Source organism: Meleagris gallopavo, chromosome 1, assembly GCF_000146605.3.
Source record: "Meleagris gallopavo isolate NT-WF06-2002-E0010 breed Aviagen turkey brand Nicholas breeding stock chromosome 1, Turkey_5.1, whole genome shotgun sequence".
Classification (NCBI taxonomy): Eukaryota; Metazoa; Chordata; class Aves; order Galliformes; family Phasianidae; genus Meleagris; species Meleagris gallopavo.
Genome location: NC_015011.2, coordinates 87,412,653 through 87,437,351, shown reverse-complemented (window position 1 = coordinate 87,437,351; position 24,699 = coordinate 87,412,653). Strand labels below are relative to the sequence as shown.

At 41.0% G+C, this 24,699-nt stretch overlaps 1 protein-coding gene across 1 annotated transcript; it reads right to left on the bottom strand.

The window, feature by feature from the left end:
* Nucleotides 1–3,556: 3,556 nt before the first annotated feature.
* LOC104913769 (pleckstrin homology-like domain family B member 2) lies at nucleotides 3,557–17,240 on the bottom strand. The gene is made up of 4 exons (XM_019619703.2): nucleotides 16,824–17,240; nucleotides 14,695–14,838; nucleotides 13,727–13,864; nucleotides 3,557–3,724 (listed from the first exon to the last, which is right to left on the bottom strand). The coding sequence occupies exons 1-4, from the start codon at nucleotides 16,899–16,901 to the stop codon at nucleotides 3,572–3,574; spliced, it is 513 nt and encodes a 170-aa protein (XP_019475248.1). The 5' UTR covers nucleotides 16,902–17,240; the 3' UTR covers nucleotides 3,557–3,571.
* Between the last annotated feature and the right edge of the window lie 7,459 nt (nucleotides 17,241–24,699).

Sequence of the window (24,699 nt, the reverse complement as noted above, 5' to 3'; positions counted from 1 at the left end):
TGCAACATATGGTCTCTCAAGTTTAAGTATTTAATTCTACACTCCCTATTCTTGGGGGAGATATTTTTTTTCTATTTTGGATAGAATGCTTACAAAGAAGTCATAACTTTTCTCACCCTTGATATCACAATACTGTGCACAACTTCGGCGAAAACTTCTACTACTGCAAGCACAGCAGCCTCAGCTAACTCCCACTACAACTGGTATAGAATAATATGCAACAGAAGCAATTTTACATCAAACTGCACCCCACATTTCAAGTTTTGTCCCACTTTCAAATCCAAAATTGATATTAAGCCAGCCTGAGTGGAAAAAAAAAAAAAAAAGAATCATGGAATATTCTGAGTTGGAAGGGACCCATAAAGATTGAGTCCAACTCCTGATATATAATGAAACAGATTTCTAAAAGTCTCTTGGTAGTCAATAGTGGAAAAGGATTTACTACCATCCCATAGCTATAAGATTGCAATTTCTCATGAATTAACACTGTCAAGTAAGTCAGTCACTTTGAAAGCAATGTCTTTCCATAGAAATTACAATTGATACAAAGAGTACAAGAACACTATTTGATAGAGCAAATTCTTGGCTACAAAACACTATTTTTCAACACAGTCTCCACCATTATGCATTTTTGCTAACGATCAATAAGAGACTGCACATCACGCTAGAAAAAGTCTGCACAAGCAGAGGTGACTCATTGTTTCACAGCTGCTGTGACAGTGACATTGCCAGGAAAATGATACCCATGTTACATCTTTGATTGGCCCAAACAGATGGAAGTCAGAAGGCACGAAATTCATACTATATGGTGCGTGTGGTAGGACAGTCCAGCCAAGACTGGCAATGTGCTCCACAGTCTTCCAGTTGGGGCATGATGTTATCATGTTGCAAGAGAAAGGCTGTCTTCTCATGTCTGAGCCTGCAAGTTCAAGCCTTCAGCTTAGTCAGCATTGCAATGTAGCTGTCAACGCTGATGGTTTGCCCAGGTTCCAGGAAATCCAGAAGCATCCAGAAGACTGAAAAGCTGTGTGGAGTAAAAGTATCTGGAGGTATTAGTCAACAGATGGCAGAACATTAGTCAGTAGTGTGTCAAGATGACCATGCCAATGGCATCTTGGCTCGTATCAGAAATAGTGTTGCCAGCAGGAGCAGGGAGGTGATCATCTCTCTGTACTTGGTACTTGTGAGGCCACCTTGAGTACTATGTTCAGTTTTGGGCCCCTCACTACAACACACTGAGGCCTTAGAGTACGTCCAGAGAAAGGCAGCAAAGTTGGAGAAGGGTCTGGAGCAAAAGTCTTATAGGGAGTGGCTGAGGGAACTGAGATTGTTTGGTCTGGAGGAGACTCAGGGGAAGAGACTTTATTGTTCTCTAAAACTCCCTGAAAGGAGGTTGTGGTGAAGTGGTGGTTGATCTCTTCTCCCAGGCAACAGCAATAGGACAAGACAGAATGGCTGACAGAATGACGCACAGAGTTGCGTCAGTGGAGGGTTAGGTTGGGTATCAGGAAAATACTCTTCTCAGAGAGAATAGTGAGGCATTGGAACAGGCTGCCCAGGGAGTCGCTGTCCCTCCAGGTTTTCAAGAAAAGGGCAGATGTGGCACTTAAGGACATGGTTTAGCGGGCATGGTGGTGACTAGATGTTGGACTAGATGATCTAGTAGTCTTTTCTAACCTTAATGATTCCATGATTCTTATCACAAAAAGATAGTGCACATCATTTTACCCACTGTGGGCTGTATCTTGAACTTTTTCACATGCCACCATTTCACCGGCTGCCAACTTGACTCCTGCTCATAGTGATAACACCAGATCTCATCATCTCATCAACAGTAATGATGTAATCCAGGAAGCTGTCACATTCAGCCTCGTATTCATTCAGTAAGTCCTGACAAGCTCATATACAGCTCTTTCTGTTCCTGTGTGAGCATTCAAAGTTATTTCCAATATTCCAGTGTTGCTACTATTTCCAACATTTTGAAGCCCATATTCAGTTCCATACATAGTTCCCTGGTTGTAATCTGCCAGTTCAAGCAGATGAACTGATAAAGATGCTGTTCATTTTGTATGTGACAGCTGCATGGACATCTGGAACATGGCTTGTCTTTCACACTACTGTCGCCACTGCTGAAACACACAACCCACTGCCTCACTGTGCTACACCCACTGTTTGGTCTCCAGAAATATTCAACAAGTGCTGATGAACATCAATAGGTGCAATTTTTCCACACTGAGGAATTCGGTGTCACACCTTTCTTCCCCCACATTTCCCTGTCAGATGCTGTTTTGTCAGACTGCCCCTCTGCTGCCATCTGTTGCACAGCAACAACACGTGAGGGGGCATTTGTGGGAAGGTTGAGCTTCTGCTGTACCACCAACATCCATCTCTGACATCATGAGCCAACATAATAAAAGAGGAGGCATTACTTTCTGAGCAGCCCTCATAAATGACTGCACAGGAAAGGATTTCTTTTAAAACTTATGAGTTACTGTCTAAGATTTCTTTTTCATTTGCTTTTGTTTTTGTTTTTAAACGTAACATACAAAAAATCCTTATATGTCTCAAAGGCAGCAAACAAACATCTTAGTTACTACAGAAGAATTTAAACTTGTATTTTCTGAAGTTGGACTTCAGGCTCCTTGAAAAACAAAACAAAATTCTATAAATAAAACAATCTCATTATTATACATTTTTTTAAAAGTGTTCTATAAAACAAAAGACTTTTTACGGTCACTGCTATTAAAAATCTTATTACTGATATAAAAATGCTCAACAAAAGTTTCACTTTCAGATGTTATCTTGAACTCACAATATTGAAGCTTTGTATTGAAGCTCCCCCTGTTATAGCCAACTATATATGCTGCATAACCTATTTAATATTGATATTAAAATCTTCCACAGAAAATAAATGTACCTTAACTGACAATACTGTAATGTTTCCTGTTGCAAATTATATATAATAAAACCAAGTTGCAAGTAGACTTCATGCAAAGATTAAAAAAAAAAAAACAGCAACTAATATGAAACTGATGAAAATGTAGGAAAAATAAAACCGTTAAAATAAGTGATATAATCTTCACAATGAAAAATTCAAAGCACAGTTCGGCCCAACAGCTAAGTCATGTACTGAAGAAAGGATGTTATCCATGCTGTGAGACAGCAATTTAGAGCAACGCAAAGGAAGAGTACATAAAACAAAATTAAACAATATTGCTAGTAAAGTGTTAAAATGGTTCATCTCACTAGCCAATGTTCATTATTATCTGTGCGAGCAGAATAAAAGAGCAATGCTCTACTACCCATCTAAACATCACCATTCCAAGACTCTCCTTGCAATCTTGCAGGCCTAAGGTGCTAATTACAGGTAAGTAGCCCAAAGCTTTAGAAACATTCAACACAGAATGCCTTCTAATCCATCCATTTGCACTCTACTTGGTTGCCACTATTCAAAATATTTATTGCAAGCATTCTACAAAAAGGAAACTTTGGCGCAAATATCTTCAGGCACCTCGTAGGATATCTGAAGCGGAATATGTTAGACTTAACTCTAAAATCAACAACAAAAAAGTTAATCTTGAAACTGGCTACTGACCCTCTTCAGCTGCTGCTGTAATTGTTCCCTCATGGACTCAGGGCAATTATCAAGCTGCGTCTTCTGCTCGGAGTAAAGCTCCTGAAGCCTCTCTAGTTTTTCCCTCTCAGCATCAAGTTTTAATTTTTCCTGAAGCATGAACCAGAAAATAAACAGAATTACCTTCAAACTGAAGCAGTTGTTAGTGATTATGACAGTGTGTGGCAAAAACTTAACGAACAGTTGAAGCATGTAGGTCAATGACAGAAATTGCTTGTTAGTTGAAATACAATCATGGGATGCAAAATGATAGAAACAAAACAAAATAATTTTAGTAGGGTAATTAATTCTCCCCCTCATCACTGCACTTTGTCCCCACATCTGGATGATGCCTGTAATGCCCGCTGTTCAAATGCTTGTCTCACCTAATGAAAAAAAAAATGGAAATGATATCCATGTTAGTCAGGCAACATATGAAGGAGAGAGAAAGCAGCAGCTTTTAGAAAGCAAAATGGATGGAAAATGACTGTACTCTAGCAGTGAGCAGAAAATGGATTTTCCCAAGAAAATGAATCACATGTTTATGTGCTTCTGGACAGATAAGTACTTTTAGCAAGCAGTGAAAACATAGAATGAGACAGAGCTTTATAAAGAAATAACTCTGGGACAGGAAATCCTGTCGCAACAGAAACACCAAATGATTTAACACATAAATTCATTTGCTTCAGGATACAGGAACTGTAACCATTCCTTGGAATCAAAGGCAACACTGTCTTCCTGGTCTCTTGTAACTAGCTCAGCTTTACTCTTGTTCCACTAGAGCAGCAGCACTCAACATACTGCTTATTACTGTCAAAAGCCTATACCCTTTCAACCTTCAATCAAATGCTACTTGTTTTGTGTGCAGCACTACTTTCAAGACTAACTGCAAATCACTTCAAATCACCTTGTAGATTATTTGTCTATGGACTCAGATTCAGGAACCCATAAATTGGAGTTTAGAGAATTTTTTCAGTGTCTTTTACTTGCATGTACCCTGGCCAGCACAGCAGATACATTTTCTTCAAGAGAGTAATTATTAACTTGAAAAAAAGCAAATTGCCTGATATGCTAGAAAAACTGAAGGTATCAATAAGTCTCTGGAGACCACTCTTCACTCTCTCCTAGAGGCACACTGGTACAGCTCCCTTTATCTACTTCTTGTTCTGTAGCTATGCATCTCTTCTCAGATGGTTTTTCTAACTCTCTCCAATAATCTACAGCTCAATATCAGCCCAAACGTTCCAGCTGCTTCTTCTGGATGCTCCAAGAACAGTTCAAGTCTGCCACAGCATCCACTCACTTCCCTCTTTCGGTCCCAACCATTATTGAAGTCAAGCATGTGGCTCAGCAGGTACAACATGCTCAGCTTTGCAGCGCCCTTAAGACACACGCCACAGAAAATTACTTTTGTATGTAGAACTTGTCACTTCAAACTGTGAAATGGGCCTTCTCCAAAATCTTCTCTTTGTTGACAAAGTTGTCAAACTCTCCCACACAGTGCACAACAACAAATTCACAATAGCTCCCTGCTTTCTTTACAGTCGTATCTCTAAATCTGAGTGAGACCATTGGCTGCTATTTCTTTTCCCTAGTATTTAAAAATAACAGGAGGAAACATTCTCATTCAATCTCAATGTGAATCAAATTGTCAGCTCTGTTGTTTCCATTTACACGTGCAGTTTCTCAGCACACATAATTAGATGAACAAAGTGGTGAACACAACAGTTGGTTGGTATTTGTTCTTAAGCTTGTAAAAGTGAGCAACTGGGCCAGCATATTCAATTACCTGCACTTCCTTGACTAGTTTCTGTCTTGCAGCAGCATAAACAAGGCTCAGAAACACAGAGGATGAAATGTGCAAGGGGCAAAATGAGGGAAAAGCATGCAACTCTTGAGATGTCACCTCCAGACCTCTGTCCCTATGGAACCACATTTAGTGAATCATCCTTACTTCAGTGCATAAGGAGTCTTGAATAAATCAGTAGTTCCCCTCCTCACAAACCCTGCTGTTCAACCTACAGTCTGCCACATTGCTAGGCAAGTATAAAGGGGAAGATGGAAACAAATCTAAAGCTGCAAGGACCTCTGTGACCTTACATACAGTAATGCTCCTCTGAGGCTATTAATAGCTCCCTACATGTCTATGTGCTGCAAGAAGCACACTCACTTGTTAACAACCAAATCAAACTTTGTGTGTGAAGAGACATCATCAGCAAGAATAAAACTCACTGAGAATCATGCAAGAGATACTATTACTTCCTCAAGAAATCAGGAATGTATTCCTTTGAGACTGAAAGTGATCCTCATTTGTCCTATATATAGCATAGGAAGTGCTCACATCCCACCAAACTGTCTCCCTCCAAATTGTGCAGTCTTACAGGAAATATCACTTTCAGCAGTGAGAGGCACTACACGTTTTGCAGCTGTGGAGTTCAGTTCATCAACATCTCTAATTTTGCATTGGTAAAGATAATTTAATTCACAAAAGTAGTTTAATAAATAAATGAACAATCAGACTGTTTTTTTTCATCCAGACTCTTTTATAAATGGATCCAGGTGAGCTCTTTTGGAAGGAAAATGATCAAGGACTGTAAGCTAAGTGCAGGACACAGCTGAGGCAGACCACTGGGTACTGTGTGCTCAAGACCAGCCAGGGCATAGCTGTGAATAGAGCTCACATGCTTAAGTTGCACATCCTCACCTCAGCCACACAGACTTGTGCTCGTTCAACGTGTTTCTGCAGACAACTGCCTCTCATCCCCAGTGCCCATCTCAGAGCCACACTATCCATAGTCTGAGTTGTTGCCACTCTCTTTCTACAGACGAGAAATAGAGCTCAGTAAAACACAGCACTTGGTCTTAGCTGGCTACCCAGCCCATGCTATGTGCTGCCTCCCTTTAGAGGTTATGTGAACTTGGGATCAGCCAAGACAGACAACAGCAGTAACCGGTGTTTTGATGATGCTGGGGCACAGCTTGGATCAGTTTTGAAGGGCATCTGAATACCATGAAGGACAGCAGCAGAAAGAAGTGAGCTGTAATATTGTCATCCTCTAAAAGCAGAGAAGATGGTAGCAAAGCACCCATGCTATGAACACAGAGGTTACACAGGTCACAAAAGGAATTCATATCTGGTAGAATTGATTTTACGGGCAAAATGGAGAGAACAAAATATATATTTAGCACACATAAAACATTTCACTGATAACCATAGAATCACAGAACCATTAAGGGTGGAAAAGACCACTAAGATCATTTAGTCCAACTGCCACCACACCCACTAACCCATGTTCCTCAGTGCCTCATCTACACAATTTTTGAGCAGCCCCAATGATGGTAACTCCACCACCTCCCTGGGCAGCCTGTGCCAATGCCTCATCACTTCCTCAGAGAAAAAAAATCTTTTTTTCTAATCTCCTATCTGAACTCTCCCTTGGTGCAACTTAAGGCCACTACCTCTATAAGAATGGCAACAAAAGAAGGAAAAGAGAAATTAATTGCTTATGTGTTATCTCCTGCAGTTAAGGATGCCCTATGTCTGATCAACACTGCTACTAGCTCACCATGAAATGGACAGTATGGCTGGGTGAATAGGGGTCATTCTACAAACTGAAAGAAAGAGAAACTGCAAAGAAATCCCCTTCCATTCAGCAGGCTCTCCTACTCAAAATTCTCCCTCTAAAGCACTCCAGGACCATTCTCATTCCATAACTCACCTGCAACTCATCATGTTGTAAGGTAGCAAGGTCTTATTACCCGCACCAAGCTTCACATGCACATTCTGTTCCTCAATATGGAGCAGGCTAGTCTCACAGCTCTCACAGGTTTCTCAGAGTAAGGAGAAACATATGCAGCTGTTTGTTCCGAACAGCATCTCCATTTCATCTCCATGTTCTCACCTCTTCTTTTACACTCCAAAAGAACATTCCACCCTACTTCCCCAAGACTACAGAAAACAGAAGGACTGCATATGCTAGATGTGTAGGAGGAAAACAGACTAGAGAAATAATTTCTTTACGATTGGATGTAGTGTCAAATTACAAAGTTTTTCAATTCAGTAAAACATTTTCAGGAAGAAGCAAGAAAATTTAACATTATCAACTCACTGATAAAACTGGTCTACAGCTTGCTGTGAATAAAGAAAATAGCCTACTCCCTAACAAGAAGCAGGCTAGGAAACATTGTATGTGCTGGAAGAAGCAAATATTGGAGGAAGTATTAAATCTGAACTCTTGTAAAATTGAAAGCATTTCCAGCACAATGGCTGGATTAAAAAAATAAAATAAAATCAGACCACACATATCTCTCATTAAAAAAAATACTGTTGAAATTAAGCAGATTCTCCTGTAAACATGCACGCGCTCCTCTTTATTTTCAGACAACTCTTTACTGCACTCTTTGGCCTCTTTCAGGAGAGAAAGAAAAAGCTTGTCATGATTTGGTCTCTAAATCTCTATGGATTTCATGAAAGAAACCATTAAAGGACCAAAAAAAAAAAGTACGCCAGGCCTATGAAAAGGAGCATAATGTGACAGAAGAAGGTATTTCACAATAGTTATTGTTACTGTACAAGAAGTAACTAGTACAAGAAGGATATGGAGCTCTTGGGGCAGGTCCAGAGGATGGCCACTAAGATGATCAGAGGGCTGGAGCACTTCTCCTATGAAGAAAGGTTGAGGGAACTGAGCTTGTTTAGCTTGGAAAAGAGAAGGCTCTGGGGAAACCTCATTATGGCCTTCCAGTACTTGAAAGGAGCATATCAACAGGAAGGGGAACGACTGTTAACAAGGATGGGAGTGATAGGACAAAGGTGAATGGTCTTAAACCAGGACAGGGGAGATTTAGGTTAGATATTAGGAGGAAGTTTTTCACACAAAGGGTCGTGACGCATTGGAACAGGTTGCCCAAGGAGGTTGTGGATGCCCCATCCCTGGAGACATTCAAGGCCAGGCTGGATGTGGCTCTGGACAGCCTGGTCTGGTGGTTGGCGACTCTGCACATAGCAGGGGGGTTGAAACTAGATGATCATTGTGTCCTTTTCAACCCAGGCCATTCTATGATTCTGTGATTTTATGACTCTCTCATGACTGTTTTTAAAGAGAACATTAGAGTTCAGATTTTTCTCCTTGATTCTTGTAATCATCTTTTTCCTTATTAATGTCTTCTCTACAGGGTATCTTTAAGTTGATATCCAGAGGATGCAAGTATTCCTCAGAATACTCAATTATATATCTTGACTTAAGGAGGTTAAGAATCACAGAATCATAGAATCATAGAATGGCCTGAGTTGAAAAGGACCATAATGATCATCTAGTTTTAACCAATGTTATAGAGAAGATAACTCAACTGTTTAAAAACACTGCTTACATCTAGTTCAACTAGAATCTGACCAAGAATGATCTAAAGCACTATGCTATGGCATCCACATTTGTCAGAGTAATAATGCTAAAAAACAATAGGGAGAATTATGAATCCAGAAGAAAAAGAAATCGTAAGAAACGACTTGTATCTTTGATTGCTGTAGTCTCCTTTCACATGAATTATTAGAGAGATGTTCTTTCCTTGGCTCCATTCATCTTTACAGAACTAGTTCAGCAAAGAGGCTGAGCTTCAAATGCTTTGGCATGTCTGGGATATTCCACTGATCACTAAAAAACATTTCCACAAAAGCATGTAGACAAAATCTCATGTATTCCAAAAGAAGATAAGTCACCCATTGCCAGCTGCTCCTTATTCCTGCTCTTGAAAAGGAAAAGGAAACCCTGGGTGATAAAGGAGTTCCAGAGTATGTACTTCCACCATGACATAAGGCAAAGGTCCTCTGGAAGCAAAGGAATAACCTCCCTCTTGTAAAATGCAGTCTAAACCTAGATAATTGTTTTGAAATTCACTGCCAAAAGTCCCATTTAACTATGATTACCTCCCACAGCACTTCTGCTGAATTCATTAATCATGTTCACTTATCCCTGTTTATTCATTAATCCATTCCTTCTTCCGACAACTACGTTGTTATTTTCATGCTCTTACTTTGAGATAAAAGGCATGGCGAATCATTAAGTAATCTTCTCCACATATGCTAGACTGCACATTCAAAATGTAATTTAAATTAAGGGAGCACAGTATGAGGAAAAAAAAAAGTACTTTGCAATCTGGACAACATTGTATTGAGCAAATAAAATTTTCTCCAACTTCCTTGTAAACAAATACAAATTTGAAGAAGTCTCATGAGCCAAAGAGACAGCACAAGAAAGTTGTGACTGGAAATAGCACCATAGTTCCACCCTGTTATTGAACTGGGAACAACAGCATAATTATTGTACACCTTCAGTACGGCAATACGACATTACAAAGGGCCAGGGATTGATGGAAGGCACTAAAGGAGACTGGCTGACAGGCCTATCTGTTTCTGAGGACTGTCCATTTCCGTTCTCTCCCAAGCAGGCAGGGCTCAAAAACACTGTCAATATCTGTAGCAAAGCTCTTTTCCAGAGAGTTCCAAGCTGTGCGTGTCACACTGTGTTAGTAGTGACTTATCAGGATTGTTCCTGTGTAACTGGAGCCTGTAACTAATAGCCTAGATGCTACTATTCAAACACATAGTTGGTCATCATCTTCTGTGAAAGAAAGAAGGAAGTATGCTCAGGAAGTATGACCATAGAGGCAAAGCTGAATCTCCATCCATACGCTACCAGGATTTCTAGCACAGCTGAGCACCCAGACAGCAGAAGACATAGGCCATGCCCAATCCCCAGCACTGAAAGCAGCTATCCCTGCCAGGAGAAGTGAGTACTCTCAGCACTTGCATCGTGCACAGTCACACCACTACCAGAGCAATGCTAATTCCTGCAGTGGCGTTGAAAGGCTCTGTCTTTTTCTTTGCAAAATGGAACTGCTCATAGCTCTTCTTTCTAAAACCTGACTAAATTGACACGAAATTGCTTTGTTCCTTGCAACATGTGTTAATAGCATAGTCACAAGAGCAAAGCAATGCTTTGAACTTACCACAGGACATTCACTACATCATCTTCCTCACTAACTCATTCATTCTTTCTCACTGTTAGTCCTGCCATGTGTTCACATAGGGCTGAACACTTGGTCTTCAGTAAGATGAAAATGCAACATACCATGTTAACATAAACACAATTGCAAAGATGCAGGGACACAAAGACATTGTATCACAGCAAAGAGCTCACCACCACAGCCAGGAACTGAACTCACAAGTCTCATTGCCTTCTGTCTTTAAGTATGTTCTCCATCTGAAGCACCTGCATAGCAAGCAGGTCCCTGTTTTCACAGAGGCTAGAAATTTCCTTTTAAACTGAGGCTTTAAGACTGTGGAAAGGTTGGTAAAACTCTGTGCTCTCATCTCATGCAAAAACCATGAAAACAGTCACAGACTCAGGTAGAAAGTAATACAAAAACTTCCACCCATACTCTATTTCAAGAACATAACGTGGCCCAATAATTAGGTTGTATATCATGATCTCTCTTTTTAAGAATTTCACAAGATTTTCAAACAGGTGCATCAGTAAGGATGAAATGCAATCAGGCAGGGTTTCCTGTCAAACAGGTGCTGAGATCAGTGACAAATTCCAGGAGATACTCAAGGCATTCCAGAAACAAGTGCCATCATGCCCAGCACTAATGCCTCAGCATCGTTTCAAGAATGAAATCAACTATCTATTTCACCTCAAGAAGGCACCCCACAGCAAATTCAGGTGTCAGCCCCCTGCCCTAACAAAAATGTAACCACTGTCTGAACGAATGGACCCAACAACTTCTTGCTATGATACACCACCAACACCAAACTACCTGTATTATTACAAGTAAAACATAACGGCAACTGCAGAAAACTATTACCGCTGTACAGATACTAGAGCACTTGCTCTTCCAACAAACAATGCAGAAGTAACATCAAAGGAGTGGCAATTATCAGCCAGGAGCTGAGCCTTCATTCTGTTAAGGAGGTCATCTGTTTTCCAATTTAAACAAAACGTACCACATAGTGCTTCCACCTGAGCACCATTTTCCTGGTGGAGTCTGGTCCTGTACTACTAAAAAGCCAAGATTTTTCCTGCTGTGGACAAGATCTGAAGGGGCTGCAACCTTAAACATACTGACACATAAATCAAGCTTTAAAAAATACTGTTCTGTAAAACCAACCAGAACTTCTGTTAATTGACATGGTGAGTGCTGGCAGTTTCACTGGTTGACACTAATTTTTCCAGATCACTTTCAGGTATTTTGCCTAAGATTTTTATTTTTTTTTTTCACTTTTATTTCTTCAAAAGTACTTCCAGTATTAACTAAGCCATGGCTCTAAATCTACTACAATCACTCATAGCTGGTTTTTTGTTGTTGTTTTTTTTTTTAAACAGCATGTGAGAAAAGATTACTAAAATAAAGTAACTAACTTCACCAGTATGCTTTGTACTGAGGAAAAAAAATTATTTTGAATGAATTTGCCTTCCCTAGGCTGCTTACCATGTTTCAGTTTGACTGAAATTTTAAGTTAGACTTAGTACTGTAATTTTTTTCTTCTAATACACTAATGCAAGGATATTATCTGTTTTATATTTGATTGCATGGAAATGTAAACAACATACAGGATTTAAAATAATTTCCATGAGTTTTGTTGAACTCTGAGTCTACCAGAGAACAAATAAAAAAGGCAAAAGATCTTTTGAACTTCTGTTTTTGTTACCAGTGAAACCAAGCTCGGTCTGCAAAAGGATATTGCTATACCTGCTTGCATCACCCTACCTGCTTTTACCAACTTTAAATTCCTCTCCATAGTAAAAAAAAACCCAACAACTATGAAACATGTTCCACAGACACCTTAATGTGACCAGAGGCACTGCTGAAAGCTGAAGAATCACTGAGGACTACTTGAGAACAAGGCAGGAACGCTTATGAAAATTTAAGCTTGAATTGGATGTGTGCTGTCACTTTGCAGAATAAAGAGGTGGGAGCACCATTTTCAAACATAGGTTTACTGAGAGCGGATGCAAAACAATGTTCAGGCTCATGACAGCATCAACAGACACTGAAGACAGCAAACTCAAAATAAAACAATGCATGCTGTAAGGCTTGAATTAAATGGGAAGTGCAAGAAAGCTAAAAATGCATGGCTTGTCTGAACAAGAGCAAATAATGCAGAAGACTTTCAGATATTTCTAGAAAGTGAAAGGAGGGGAGAGACTAGCTGGAGTACTTTCACAGTGACAGGCTTAAATTATGAGGCAGAGGATGAAATTTAAAAAGGAACCATTACTGGCTGAAAGCCCTGGAAAAATTTCCTGACCTTGAGATATTATTGGCTGTGGCACATCCCCTGCGGAGAAAGGAACTGCTGGCCTGGATTGCCAGCAGAGAGCGTGCTGGAGAAGATGAGTTCCCTCTGGTTGGGAGGGACAAGTTCATCTCACGAGCTTTTTCCCTTTCTGTGCTTAAATCGTAATGCTATCCTTTTTGCTAATAGTTATGTATTTGAGAGCAAGTAAGAATCTGACTCTAGAGGAGAACCAAGTAATTCCTTTTACTTAATCTCAGGTAGAATTATGCCACAGTACTAAAACTGTTAGTCAACAAACAAAATGAACAAACATAATTACTTTAAAACTATATATTTTACAGATGCTTTCATGAATCAAACTATATACTACTCTAGATACAACCATCTTCTGAAACTGCAACATCTTTTCATACCACTCCTTTGCTGAGAAAGGATTAATTAAAAAAAAAAAAAAACTCAAAATTTATAACATATAACAGAAGGCTGAAGAACAGTGCAATCAATACTGTTCTTTTAAACAGCAGGTAACTCAAGTTCAAGCCCTCTACGAATTCTTTATTAATCAAAAATATCTTCAGTGTAGGTCAAGTCTCCTTACTTAGGCATACTTTGTTCTGCCAGTTGATTATATTTTGGGAAACAAGACTGTTAGAAGGATATACTGGTAACAATTACTTTTTCTTCCACATTTATCAAAAAAATTTACTTAGTGCATCTACTTCATAAAATAGCTTCCACCAATATGTTAATTGTGTAAATGCATTTTGAAGATTAATAGGAACAGAGCACAGAGCTAGCTAAGATAACTTGATTACCTTTGCCTTTTCACCAATAACATTCCTCTCCAGCTCAGCTATTTTTCTGTTTAGATGATCCAGTATTTCCTTCTCTTTCAGCAGCTCTGTTGTTTCAGATTTCTGTTCTCCATCCAAAAGGGCACATTCCATATCCAGCTAGGAACACAAAACATTTTTCAGAAGCAGTCCAAATTAAGAAGAAATCTCGATACACATTATTTTCTGGGGGAAGGGTAGTGAGTTGTTCATAATTCTCAACAAAAAAGCATTTTTAAAAGGAAAAAAAAAGTCTGTGTTACATCCACAAAGTTAAAAAGAGATCATAAAATTGAGAAAAAGTAAAACTGAAACATAAAATACTGCAAAATAAAGTCCAAACCAACTTCACTCTGAAGATTTTTTTTTTCTAACTCTTCTCCTTGCTTCCTCCTGTTGTGACACTATACCAAGTATCCGTGCCCAGGCTCTGTAGGAAACCCATTCAGAATAGCTGTTTCTTTCCTGTCGCTGATAACTGGAGTGAACACAGCCCAAATGCCTGATCAGCTAAGTCTGCAACTGTGAGATTCCAGAAGCCGAGAGATGGCCATATAACTTTGCCACCATAAAGACAAGGATGTTTAATAGGAAGTTACCTAATTTCCCTTCTCTTTCAAGGGTCACATGAGATACACTATAAAACACTCAAGTGACACAAGGTATTTAGATCAATCCGAGTGACCATTCAGCAAGAAGACTGTTCTAATTCTGCTTATGAGTATAATGGTTACAGTTGGAAAAGGCTAATCTGAGCATCACAACCATCCCTCTGCTTGGAAATAAATAACCTTCGCAGTAGGAGACTACCAGGTTCATGATTCTGTGCCTAATTCTAGTGAAAAAGCGCAGAATACATGCATGAGCTCCCTATGTACTTGCTGAGCCTATCTATGCTATGTAGATATATGAAACAAGCAAGACATTTAAAACCGAAACGTATGTCATACCTCTCTTGAGGATTCATCCATCTGGTCATTTAAATCTTTGATCTTCTGTTCAAGTTCTTCCAAGTTATTTAATATTACTATGCGCTCCTCTTCTAGTCGAGTGAGCTCCTGGCCTCTTTGATCATCACTTGTGCATTCTGGTATCTGCAGTTGCACATTACAAGAGGTTTATCAAAAAGAGGTTAAATATTGTGTTCCCTTTCCTCTCTAATATTGTGACCATTTTAAATAAGTACTACATGCTGGTTTTGAAGTTGGTACATATTTCATCCCTACTATATTACTACCTCTATATTTAGAAAGCATACAAGAGAAACAAACATGATACTTTGCTTCCGAGCACTAGAATTAAATACTATACTGGACAGTAAATACTATTCATACAATACAATTATTTAAATCTGACCCTTGAGAATACTTTACTGCTGTGCTATCTAGCCCGTAAAAATCCAATTTTTCTTTTAAAAATAATAAAGCAAATAGATAACGACGGTTTTTATGCAGAGATCAATGTTCATGTAATAAATCCAGAATGTTGAACAGCACATTTCTACAAGCAGCCAGTAAGATGGGTAGCTTCTTAAAACAGGACAAAGCTCAGCCCTGCCTCCCCGGTTGGCCATCAGGAGGCAATACCTTTAACACAGCTTTTTCGTTGCCATTTAATTACCAGACAACTATGCCAATAATTAAAAAGCATTATTAAAAAAATACTTGTGATCTCATTAGAGCAACAAAGGTTAGATCAAAGAGTATTGAGTTTCAAACATATTCTTGATGTTCACCCGATCCCAGGGGCACACGATCAAATTACTTTTGTAAGGCTGCTCACTTATTGTCGCCAACCCAAATGAGAAGTGGGCTGTGCACAGAGCTTTGCATTAACCACTGGACTACACAGCCATGTTCTAAAGAGGCTCAAGTAAGCTCCTGAATGGCTGTTCTGAGAGCAGGCATGGACAAATCATCATGGACAGATCTGATCTCGATATTTTGAAACAATGAGCTGTGTTTCATTAATGCAGTTGCTCATTTATTGCTTTTCTCAGGGCTTAGCAGAGCACCCTTTGCAATGAATGAAAGGTATTCCTTGATTAGCATTAGTAATCCTAGCAGGAAAGCCACTTTTTGTCCAGCATCCTGCTTGGGTAATGCTGACATAATGTCTTCAATTTCAACTTCCTAAAAAGGATTTAAAATAGGATTTCCGACCTGCAGGAAGAAACAAATGGGGAAGAAAGGCAAGACCAGAGTAACTTGTAAATTAAATGTCTCACTACCTTTTGTACATGGAAAGACTTAGTAGGACCAAGTAAAACCTTAATGTCATGTTTGTTTAACATTTAACAATAAACTCTTCACTCTAATTACTGGATATACCTATTTAGGATGGTAACACACCATTTCTCCCCAGAACCAGTTGCGCTGCTCATCTTGCAGAGCAGAGCCCAGGCACTGATCCAAAAGGGGGGAGAGGCCATTCCCCACCCTGGACTAAGCTCCTGCTCTTCTAGCTGTAAGAAATTACTAGAAACACTGTTAGCTCATTTTTTAAAGAACAACTCCCCTTCAATAACAGAACAGCAGACGAGAAAGAAGCTCCATCTCAGCAAGTGTAGGAGATGCGTTTGAGTGCCAGGAGGCAGGCTGCCACCGCACGCCTCATGAGAGGCAGCAGCTGATGTGACAAGTGGCTCAGGTCCAGCCCAGGGACAGCCGACAGGCCAGCAAACACAGCCCACGCAATTCCTCCTCACCTCCTCTGCAACTGGTTTACCAATGAGAAAATAGCCTCCTCTTTCAGGAAATGGAAGCCTCAGTCTAGGAGAGCTTGGTAGCACTTCCCTTCTCTTTCCTCTATCTCAGCACAGCTCTAAGTAGCAATCCTGAAACCTGAAATTCCTTACAGTCTTCCCAAGCCCTACATCCCCCAGAAAAAAAACTTCCAGCACCAACAGCTTTCATAGAAAATGAAATTATCTGCTGTTGGGTTCTAAGTTATACGAGCTCTGAAATAAATTCTTGTATCTAAACCATCCCAGTTAGGACCTGTGCTGTGAAATCTGACTTCCAGAGGAGGACTTCATGCCATCGATCAGACTGTTCTATGCCTTCCTTCCCAGCATTACCTTTGGCGTGATGCTTAGATACGAAGACTCAGTGGAATCCTTCAGGAAGCCAGGGGTAGCTAATGATGAAGGCTTCATGTTTTCGTTGAAGTGCTCATCAGCTCTCAGCCCCCGGGAGGAAAGGAAAGAAGCAGTGCTGCGACTGTGGTTACTTGGCTCTGAGAAATCCGAATCACTTGCAGACGATTTCAGGTGGTTTCTAAACTGCGTTTCTAGATTCGTCTGCGAGTCTTCAAATACTGAGTCCTCATCTGATAGCTGAAGCTTTTCAAGTTCTTTGTTAATTTTCTGAACATCAGCAACTGTTGTAGTTGCAGCAGGGTCACTGTCAGACTTGGAGTATTCTGCACACAGATTGAGGATCGTCTCCAGCCGCTGTCGTTCCTAGTTTAGGAAAAGATAAAGGCACTATGCTTCACATGCGAGCCAAAGTAAAGATGAAGTCAGAAAAACACGCTGCTTGTTTTTACAGTGACCGATTTCAAGTCATCCAATTTCAAGTATGCCTTTAGCTCTCAGAGAGTGAACAAATCCACATAAATAAATTGCTGTGTAGGACACAGAATCAAAGCTAATAGAGGGAAAACCAAATCAAACCCAACATGGAGTAAAACTCTAAAACAAAGTACATTTCATGGAAATTAACAGTTACTTAAGTTAGAGCATCCTTACACCTACTTCTCTTTCCAATGAAGAAAACTAATATTGTTTATTCTGATTGCTGTAACCACACCCGATTTGTACATATATGTGCCCAGCAAGCTCACTGTATAAAGCACTAATTATTCTGTTTTTCACTTACGCTACACGCCTACAAAGCTGCAAAACATGCACAGATTTTCCATGAACTCATTAATTCCTGACTTTTTTGGATTTTCTGTGAACTTTGATTCTCTTTTTGGAGGGAGAATTAGTCCACATTTCGAAGCACACAGTTCAGGGAACATCACATCTAAAATAGATCATACTTCAAACATACAGAAATGGGGTGGATTTTTATTTACCAGTTAACTCAAACTCTATATGGTTTCATATTAACTAGTTTGACCTGACATGCTTCAAGATGGTTTAGATATTTAATTCCTGGAAGACTTCTAGATATCTACAATGCTTTATAAAAGCATCAGAAAGTTGCTTTATTTTACTATATGCATAGCCTCCCATAACTTCTATTTCAGATGAAAGCATTTGACATTCTCATTTTTAAGAGGTGATGCTTTTATATTGTTTCACATTCCCACTGCTAGAAGAAAACAACATAAACAAAAAAATTGCTTACCATAGATCTACTGAAAATTCTGCTGGGGGAAAAAAAGAAATGAACAAACAAATAAAAAACACCACTGTGAAAGCTTCATGTTTGGCATTAATACCTGCATTATGATCCCATTTCTTACTTATAAGAAATTGCTTTTCCTTTTTTAATCTTATTTAGAAAGAAATCCAAAACACTGAACCCCTCAGCTTCATCCCCAAAAAGTACTGCAGATATATTCAGTTTCCAAAGTCCACTCAACATTACATTTGCAACCTTGTTGTCATAACATCCTACATGCAGTAGCAAGTGAGAGAACATGAGCTAAGCAGAGCACTGAGGGCACTGCGTTGCTTCCATTCTCCCTGAAGCAAGCCACTGGAATTTTATGACAATTAAACTCTGGTTTATAAGCACCCTGCTTTTCATATAGTCACCATGCTATGCAGTTATAGGCACTATGCACTCATATCCACCCACACTGCTCACGTTAATTGCATAGCTGCGTTTCCACCCTTCATAAAGAGCCAAAGCCCATTCAAAGCCCTACCCAACCCAGAACCTCTGGGCAGCCTGCTCCCACGCCTCCTCTGCAGGTTTCTTGTCCCTTCCAATGTGGCAGTAGGGCTGAGTTGTCCAACACGCCGAGCCCTGGGCAGTGACCACCGGCTCAGATTTTCCACCAAATGGGTTCGGCAGCTTCTGCAGTTGTCCTTCAAACCCAAACATCCAACGTAATTATGACTCTACTAAGCCCCGCTCCCTCCACATGACTACTGCCAGCCGCTCCATCCGCTCCCTCACCCCGCCAAAGCTGTTACCCTCCCTCTCAGCAAGTCTTTTGGCCACGCAACCCAATTCCTAAAGCGCCGTGCAAGTGCTGGCTGGGATCGCTGGTCTCGATGATCCTTATGGGTCCCTTCCAAGGTGGGATATTCTATGATTCTATGATGCTGCTCTTGCTGGTGCGACAGCACAGGGCCTGGCCCCTCAATACAATCACCCCGATGGTTACAGACGGGAAATGCAGCACTAGGACACAAAGTCCCATCCTTCCCTGCTACGAAAGGATATATATATATATATCACGTTACCCCAGGCCAGCCTCTCAGCAATCACAGCAAACAGCATGCTTCCAAGTACAGCTGCTGCTCATCCCAACCCGGGCACAAAGGTAAGGAGCTCCTAACGCAAACCTGTCCTTTTGTCAGCAGTCCAATGGAGGGATTCTTCCTTCCCAAGTCTCACGTGGTCAGGAAAACTCAAAAATCACAGGAAAACCTCTGCCAGGCTTCAAAAACTTCTGGACACATTACAGAAATGCCGCTATCTCTCACTTCTATTTTGACATGCACCGACAGGCTTACAGACAGGAAGCCGAGTGGTTATTTTATACACTCTATTCTCATCACTTCATTTCAGCCAGCTTGCTCCAGCTCCAGCACACCTGCACTCAGCTGTTCTAGAACATGCTTCCAAGTCAAGCAGCTAGCTAGCAAAGCACCCCTGCAATGAAAAACACAGGAGTAGGAGCCCATGAAAATCCAAGCAATGACTTTGCAAGAAATACTCGATAACTTAATTGTGCTACTGAACACAGCAGATAAAAAAGGTATGTCAAACAGTGTAAATTTGGTTTAAAATTGGGAGGGAGAGAAGGATGTTGAATCGAGCCTGATGAGTCTTCTTTCAGACTGTTTCCTGTAAAAATGCCCTTTCTAACAGACTAAAAACATCCTTGTATATTTTCAGTGGATCTTTTCAGGCTTGGGGCAGAGTAGCTGGAAAACTGCATGGAAGAAAAGGATCTGGGGGGTGTAAGTTGACAGCCAGCTGAACATAAGCCAGCAGTGTGCCCAGGTGGCCAAGAAGGCCAGTGGCATGCTGGCTTGTATCAGAAATAGCGCAGCCAGCAGGAGCAGAGAGGTGATCGTTCCCCTGTACTCAGCTCTGGTGAGGCTGCATCACAAGTACTGCATTCAGTTATGGGTCAGTCACTACAAGACATCAGTGCCTTGGAGTGTGTCCAGAGAAGGGCAACAAAGCTGTGAAGGGTCTGGAACACAAGTCTTAAGGAGAGTAGCTGAAGGAACGAGGATTGTTCTGTCTGGAGGAGGGTCAGGGGAGCCCTCATCACCCTCTACAACTTCCTGAAAAGAGGCTGTGGTGAGGTGGGGGTGAGCCTCTTCTCCTAGGTAACAGTGATAGCATGAGAGGGAATGGCCTTAACTCGAACCTTCCATGGTTCAACTTGAACATTAGGAAAATTTTCTTCTCAGAAGAAGTGGTGAGGCAGTGGCACAGGCTGACCAGGGAGGTGGTGAAGTCACTGTCCCTGGAGGTGTTTGAGAGCCTTATAGACTGGCACTGAGAGAGATGTTTTAGCGGGCATGGTGGAGATGGCCTGGTGGTTGGACTAGACGGTCTCGGAGGTCTTTTCCAACCTTAATGATTTTATGATTCTATCAGCTTCCCTGCTATGAGAAGGGGTACATAGGCCTCATGCTTTTGCTGCTGTAGCAATTTCACCAGTACCAGCTTTGATAAATCCATATACACATCCAAGTGGCTGGAAATTTAGGTGCTAGAAGATTTGACAAAGGGACAACAACCCTGTTCTGTTACTGCAAAACAATGACATTAGGAGACATCTCTAGCATCTTGCTAAGAAAAATAGCGTGAAACAATGGAGACAAGTAACTCCTCATCTTTCAAAGGCAAACATATCATCAATCCCTGGATTTGTTCATCTGCTGCACAACATTTACATGGATTTTACAAATGCGTAGAGGCTAGGTGTTATCTAGGTATCATGGCAAGACTTTGTTAATCAGCTGTGGCAAGCAGGAAGCTTTTTAGATAAGTGCCATTAGCAACTGTACAAGCAACCCAAGACTTCATTAAAAATACATGTGCAGTCTGTCCTCTGCAGCTGAAGCTAATAAGATTTGCAGCTAATCAGTGCAGCTACAGCTCCCTATGTCTGCAGAGGAAGCTGCTGGTCTTTCCCTGCTTCCATTGCTCTTTAAAACCCTCATGGGCAGGCAAAACCACAGCTCTGCAGCTGAAGGGCTGAACAGCAGCAAGTCAAAAAGGAAGAGGAAAAGGAGGCAGAGGGAACATGGAGGAAAGCAGTCAAGTCCCGAGGCCTTCTCGCTTGAAATAAGGTTCCGAGCCAGACTGCCAACTGAGGCTGAGAGCAACTCATTTGCTATTGTTCTTCTTCCCTCTAATTTGCAGAACTTTCTCACTTCAGCCTCATTTATTCTGCTCTTTTGAGTCCTTGTTTTGCTATGTTCAGTCTTGTGGTCACAAGGCTATCAGCACCAGCACCAGATTCACAGAAAGCGCTCGTGTTTCACATTGGCTTCTCCTGGCAGATACCCAAGGAGCCTTCCACAGCAGGGCACCATAAGCAGGAGAGCTGCAGGAAGGCAGCAAGGGAGCAAAGCAAGAAAGCAATGGGCAAAGAGCTCAGGAGTACTCTGCAAATTTTTTGTTTGTTTGTTTTTATTATATGGTGCTTTCTAATTTCCTAAACCAAAATGTTGTTAAACAGCTACTCTGTAACACCACCAAGACTGCCCAATGCTAGCGGTGAGAAAAGTCATCCTCATCCAGCTCGCCTGGGGGTCCTGTAAGAGGCAAGTCACTAGCATTTTTAAATACAGCTTGGGCACTTCACATTTAAAGGATCTATAAAAAGACACAGTGCCAAAATAAATTTATAGAGTACATACAGGAGATTTTTCCAATCTATATGGATATTTATATAAGCTCCATAACTGCAATTTTAAAACGGTATCACCTTGACGGTTCCAAAATATTTCCATTTAATATTACCTCACATTAGCTCATCTTGCTAAATTGTAATGAATCAATGCAAAGTGCTTGACATACTCAGAGTAATTCCACATTTCCTACTAGCCGAACAAATGTAATGAAATTCAGTGCTCCTCCGTCTGCGTGGACTGTGGAATAAGCTCTCCTAATTCTATTGCTGCTTGTTAGGTCACCGGCCATACAAGCTGAAATCCCTCCCAGCACGACTCCCGCATTCAGTAAAACTTAATTTACAGCCATATGCTTTAGATCCAGACCGACAGCTGGCTTATGGCCGGATCGGGCCGACACTTCACCACTCATTTTTGGGTATCTACCTCCACCTAGAGGAAGAGCACTGCACTGCCCCAAAACAGCAGCACAAAACCGAGGCTGCTGCTATTCAAATGAAGAGCGTCAAACATAACAGATGGCCTTACTATCTCTAGCCCTGTTGTCCGTGCCAGTGCACAGCCAGCTCCTCACAGACCGAGCAGAATGACAGCCTTTCAGTTCCAGCAGCCACTACAATTTGCCTTTTATCTCAGACAAGGAAAAAAGAATTTACCTACTTAAAAAAAAAAAAAAATCAATAGCTGAATCTCACTGACTATTCTTAGATCCCAATGCTAAGTTTTTCCCTTGTTTATGAGGCGGATCAACCATCTCCAGCAACAGCTCACTGTGCCATGTACTCATGCAAAGTTTGTATACACATCCAGGTGACAAGATGGGTCTGGCTGCATTTGGAGAAGAGGAGGCTCAGGGGAAGATCTTACTGCTCTTTACAACTATCTGAAATAAGGCTGCAATGAGATGGCTATCGGCCTTTTCTCCTGGATATCAGTGACAGAATTAGAAAGAATGGCTTCAAGTTGCACCAGGAGAGGTTCAGGTTGAATATTAGGAAACATTTTTTCTCAGAAAGAGCAATGAGGCAGTGTCACAGGCTGCCGAGGGAAGTGGTGGAGTCACCATCCCTGGAGGTGTTCAAGAACTGTGTGGATGTGGCACTGAGGAACATGTAGTGGGCATGGGGATGGGCTGATGGTTGGACTAGATGATCTCTGATCATCTAGTCTTTTCCAACCTTAATGATACTATGAGAAGGTACAACACCAAACATAACACAAGTACGTACAAGTCTTCTCTCTTTGGTGTATGGGAACACACTAAAATCTTCTGTTGTTATCATTAAAAAAAAAAAAAAGTCCTGTGAATTTTCACTGTTTGTATTGTGTTTTTAAAATTCCGTGTATATTTATTTCTCTGAGTGATGAGAGGAGATCATTTGGTTTCACAAGTAGACAGCAGCAGCAGTCCAAAATGCAAATGTCCCAAGTGGCTTCTGACATTTAAAAAGCAAACTAAATGTAAGTAAGATTCACAGAATAATTTGTATGGGGGGGGAAAAAAAAAAAAAAAGCACAACAAAAGGAATGAAAATAAAGGGAAGAGATAAAGGGCAGACACCAGATCAAAAGACAATGTCTGCAGAGGCTTTATTGAAAACTTCAGATGAGAACCATAGAATCACAGGGGTTGGAAAGGACCTCTTGAGATCATCTCGTCCAACCCACTTGATAAAGTAGGTTTTGAACAGCAGGCTACACAGAAAAGTGTCCAGGCAGGCTTTAAATATCTCCAGAGAAGGAGACTCCACAGCTTCTCTGGGCAACTTGTCACCCTCAGAATAAAGAATTTTTTCCTCATGTTCACATGGAACTTCCCGTGTTCCAGTTTGTGCTTGTGCCCATTGCCTCTTGTCCTGTCACTGGGCATCATTGAAAAGAGCCCTGCCCCATCCACTTGACTCCCTCCCATTAGATATCTATAAGCATCAACAGGATCCTCCCTCAGTCTTCTCCAGGCTCAACAGTCCCAGGACTCTCAGCCTTTCCTTGTACTGGAGATACTCCAATGCCCTCTTTGTGGCCCTCCATGGGACTCTTTTTAGCAGTTCCCTGTACTTTTTGAACTGGGAGCCAAGAATTGGAAAGAGTACTCCAGATGTAGCCTCACCAGGGCAGAGAAGAGGGAAAGGATCACCTCCCTCGATCTGCTGACCACGCTGTTTTGAATGCACCTCAAAGAACATGAGCTGGCAAGAGCAACACATTAGCTCCATGCCAGCAGGACAGCTATGGATGCCAGCCAGGATGGTCTTCACTTTCTATCTGCATTGTAGCATGGTCTGATCCTCTGCAAGAGGCTCACGTTTCTGAAGAAGTCTCCAACTAGTCCTTCATACTTTGCTTTGAAGGCACATTATATCAGTTGAATAGTGATGCTTAGAAGGACTGGGTTTCCCTTGCCATTTACCCACCAGGTACTCAGTCAGGACTTTCACCCACCTCTGAGAATTCAAAGCATACAGATTTGCTATCCAAAGGCACTTATCTAGTGGTTGTATTGTGTCCTATTATTATTCCCTTGTTTCCTCCCCAAGATAGTCTTGAGCAGATCTGGATTGCCAATCTTCATCCATGTCACCTTCCACAAAATTAGATCAAGCTGTGCTTTGGAAGCTCAGACTAGATACTTGAGGACTCTGTTTGGACGGACTCATGTTTCCATCCTCCCAGAAGGACAAAAATAAAACAGCAGAGTTTGTGGATAAGCATTACGTGACTGGATTTAAAGAAAATAAAAAATAAATAAAGTAAAATACATTCCTCCCTTTCTTTCAGAGCACTGAAAACTTATCTGGGGGCTACTCAAGCCAGGAAGGAGGTGCTCTCCTGACATGCAGCTCTTCAACCAGCTAACTCAAAAAGAAGAAAGAAAAAAAAAAATGGG